The sequence below is a fragment of the Etheostoma spectabile genome, chromosome 21 (assembly GCF_008692095.1).
Source record: "Etheostoma spectabile isolate EspeVRDwgs_2016 chromosome 21, UIUC_Espe_1.0, whole genome shotgun sequence".
In the NCBI taxonomy this organism is placed as follows: Eukaryota; Metazoa; Chordata; class Actinopteri; order Perciformes; family Percidae; genus Etheostoma; species Etheostoma spectabile.
In genome coordinates, this window is record NC_045753.1 from 11,584,107 (window position 1) to 11,587,876 (window position 3,770).

A 3,770-nucleotide genomic window follows, 5' to 3' on the forward strand; every position below is an offset into this window, starting at 1 on the left:
GACTGGTGTGTAGGGCACTTTCATGGGGCACAGTCAACTCGTGGAGGGGGTAGGGTAGTTCAAGCATTTTTGTGGTGGGCTGCCAAGACAGAGTGGGTGGTGGAGGCTTGGGAATTGGCTGGCTGGGGAAGCTTTTGGGGATGCAAACTTCAGTGTGTCGTGTGTGGTGTGTAGGGGGGGGATAGTTACAAGATTTTGGTGGGGGTGCAAGACAAGAGTGGGTGATGGCTGACGATGGTATGGGTGGGGCGATTTCATGGGGCCATCATCTCTTATGCTTTGGTGGTTGTTGTGGTTTTTATTGGTGGGTTAGGTTGTTTGTTCCTGTGGTTATTGTGAGTATTGAGTGGTATTGGGTCTGTGTCTGTAAATGTTCTGTTCCGTGTTTATTTTGATATGTCTGGGTCTCTGTTTTGTCTGCGATTTGGTTTACCTTCATGTGTTTTTAGTACAAGCATTTTAGTGTGAGAAAACAACGTGGGGATCCCTCCCAGGAATCGCAACAGAGTTTTTTTGAGAAATTACTCAATAAAGGTTCTCTTTCTAGAATATATATAGATTATATATATATATCTATATATAATTATATTATATTATATATATTATACTTATATACTATAATCATACCAACCACACACCTTGATGCTTATGTAAATCGTACACATTTTTATTTGGTACTGCCTCATTGCAAAGTAAACATTAAAGTTGAGTATAGAACTTGTTAATCTACAGAAAAATATTTGCCTTAATGTAAATGTATGTATGTATATATGTAAATAATACAGTAAATGTTGTATGTGTAATATATGATATCCATCTCAAACAAACTTTAAGTAAGCACTGAATTTGAACTGAAAGCATGAGGATGGCTCCATAAAACAACAGAGGCCATAAACATAATAGTCACCATGCAAATTGATAACATGAGGATGTGTGGACTATGTGTTGGGTGTGTAGTGTGTGGTGGTTGTGTTTGCTGTGGTGGTGTGTGTGTGTGGTGTGTGTGTGGTGTGCTGTGGTGCATGTGAGTACGAAGACAGGAAGGCTCAAACTAGAGTGAAATATTAATATTCATATCAATACCGAAACCTCCCAAGCCATTCCCTCTATCATTTGTTGACAGAAGGTTGACATGAAATGCAGTCTGTGATCCTGCAGATGCTAGTCTGGGGGGGGGGGGGGGGGGGTGGGCAGGCTCATCCTAGTGGAGTTGGGTGGGAACAGTGTGTGTGTGCTGTGTGGTGTGTGTGTGTGTGGTGTGGTATTGTAGGCCTGGTGTACAATAGTAATTTCTCTTGCAGGATTAATACAGAGCATTATAGAGGTCCAGTTGTTGCATAATGCATGGACTACGGGACAACACACCTGATGTCTTTTAGTTGCGGACCCAAAACGGGAGCATTTGAGGACTGGGACTGTGGGAAACATTTTCCATTTTCGTTTCGACATGTGTAGATGACCAAAACATAAGTGATCATTCATCAGGGAATACGTTCTACAGAATTACATAACAATGGGAAAAACCCTCGACAGCGCGGTCCCCGTGAGTGGAAAAATAATACCGGAAAAACACAGTTTGAGTGTGGAAAAAACCGAGATTGGATTTGTTCACCAAAGGTGAGGACTACAAGTGTTGTGTTTGATGGGGGCATAATGTCGGGCAGAGCTTAAAGCCAGAGGGCTGGGAAGATGGCTGCAGCGTGTCACACTCACATCAGGTGGACTTAGATTTCCATTGGTTCACAACTCTGGACCAATGGCTCTGGCTAATGCCTGGTATTTTTGTGGAATCAGTTTGGAGGGGTGACAGTAAATAAAAGTAACAAAAAATAACTTAAAGAGGCAGAACCATACTTAAATCCAGTGTTGCTCCGCCACGGCGTCCAATCCTTCTGACAGTATACTCGCCAGCCCTGTAAGTCGTCTTTTGAGGAGTAAGCAACATGACAGTAGTTATTTTTGTGGACCTTGCAGTGCCATGGAAGATGTTGGGGGAGGGGGGGGGCCTGAGAGGGGTTGTGAGATTTGGGGACTTGAAACATCCAATGAAACAGTCCTGATGTACGCTGAGCTCAGTGGGTTGTTGGACTCGATTCCTCTGTGTTTGAATGGAGGATTTGATTCGTAATGAAGGCAATGGTTGGTCCTGGGATGGGATGAAGGGATATATGATGGACCGCAGGATGTGTATACGGATGGATGGGATGTATGCGATGTGGGAGGGATGGTGATGAGGATGGAGGTCATGGTGGGAGCAGGCGAGGTAGTATGGATGGATGGATATGTGGAGATGGATAGTATGGATGGATTGGATGGTGGATGGTATATGTGTGGATGGATTGGATGGAGGATCCGTAATTGGATGGATATGATTGTAGATGTGGGAGTATGGAGGTAGGATGGATGGATGGATGGTATATGTGTGGATGTATGGATGTATAGAGGGAGGTATGCATGGATGAGGATGGAGTATGGAGGATGGAGGATTTGTATATCATAGTATGGATGGAGTAGCAGGCAGGGATGGATGGTATGGATGGATGGATTGTATGGATGTATGGTGTTGTGATGGATTGATATTATGGAGGATGGATGGCATGGATGGATGGCGATGAGGATGGATGTATGGTGTATAGTATATTAGTGATGGAAAGGATCGGATGGATGGATGTGGATTGTATGGATGGAGATGGATGATATGGAGGTTTGGATGAGAATGGGTGGATAAAGAATGTGGCTAAGCAGAACAGAACCAAAGGGATGGAATATATGTATGGATGGATAGATGGATGGATGGATGGATGGATGGATGGATGTATGGATGGATGGATGTATGGATGGATGGATGTATGGGTGGATAAATGAATGTGCTAAAGCAGAAAGTAACCAAAGGTGATGGCAAGCTGAGATATTCTGAGTTACTGTGTTAGCTAAAGGTCCAGGAAGTGGTTTAGAAAGCGTGAAAACAACGTTATTAATATTAAGTGAAGCATAAGAGAGAGGGGGGTGTATACTTATGCCTCTGTATTTTAACATAGGGGGGTGCTTACTATGCCCCTGTATTTTAACATAGGGGGGTGTATACTTATGTAACATAGGGGGGTGGTATGACTTATGCCCCCCTGTATTTTTTGCTGTAAGAACATTTGTTAGTTTACACTGATATTCATGAAACAATATTCATTCACAAAGAAAATTAGTGTCCTCAAAGGTCGGATTTTTCTAAATTTTTTGAATTAAGGCATCAAGATAAATCTCCAAAAGATGATTTTTGTATTCCTCTTTTAGTCAAATTGAACCTGGGGGTGTGAACTTTCTCAAGCCCCTAAATCTGAATGCATGTTATGAAAATAAGACCAACATAGGAAACCAATAAAAGCACCATCATGGTGATAGCAGCTGCTGGTTCAGGAGATTAATTACCCAACCTCCGTCTCCCTGTCGCCCTGCAGCCTGCGAGCTGATGAACCAGGGCATCCTGGCGCTGGTCACCTCCACCGGCTGCGCCTCCGCCAGCGCGCTGCAGTCCCTGACGGACGCCATGCACATCCCCCACCTGTACATCCAGAGGAACAGCGAGGGGTCGCCGCGCACCGCCTGCCACCTGAACCCGAGCCCGGGGGGGCAGCGCTACACCCTGGCCGCGCGGCCGCCGGTGCGCCTCAACGACGTCATGCTCACCCTGGTGGAGGAGCTGCGCTGGCAGAAGTTCATCGTCTTCTACGACACCGAGTACGGTGAGTGATCCGCGGGGGGACGGGGGACGGAGG

The 3,770-nt window shown here is 45.1% G+C and overlaps 1 protein-coding gene across 2 annotated transcripts in view; it reads left to right on the forward strand.

Annotated features, from left to right (window-relative positions):
* Positions 1-3,737, forward strand: part of grid1b (glutamate receptor, ionotropic, delta 1b) — a gene marked incomplete at its 3' end in the record, with an annotated part of 390,408 nt that extends 386,671 nt beyond the window's left edge. For both annotated transcript variants that reach the window (XM_032501836.1, XM_032501838.1), the window contains 1 exon segment: positions 3,453-3,737. In XM_032501836.1, the coding sequence (XP_032357727.1) occupies positions 3,453-3,737 (285 nt within the window).
* Between the last annotated feature and the right edge of the window lie 33 nt (positions 3,738-3,770).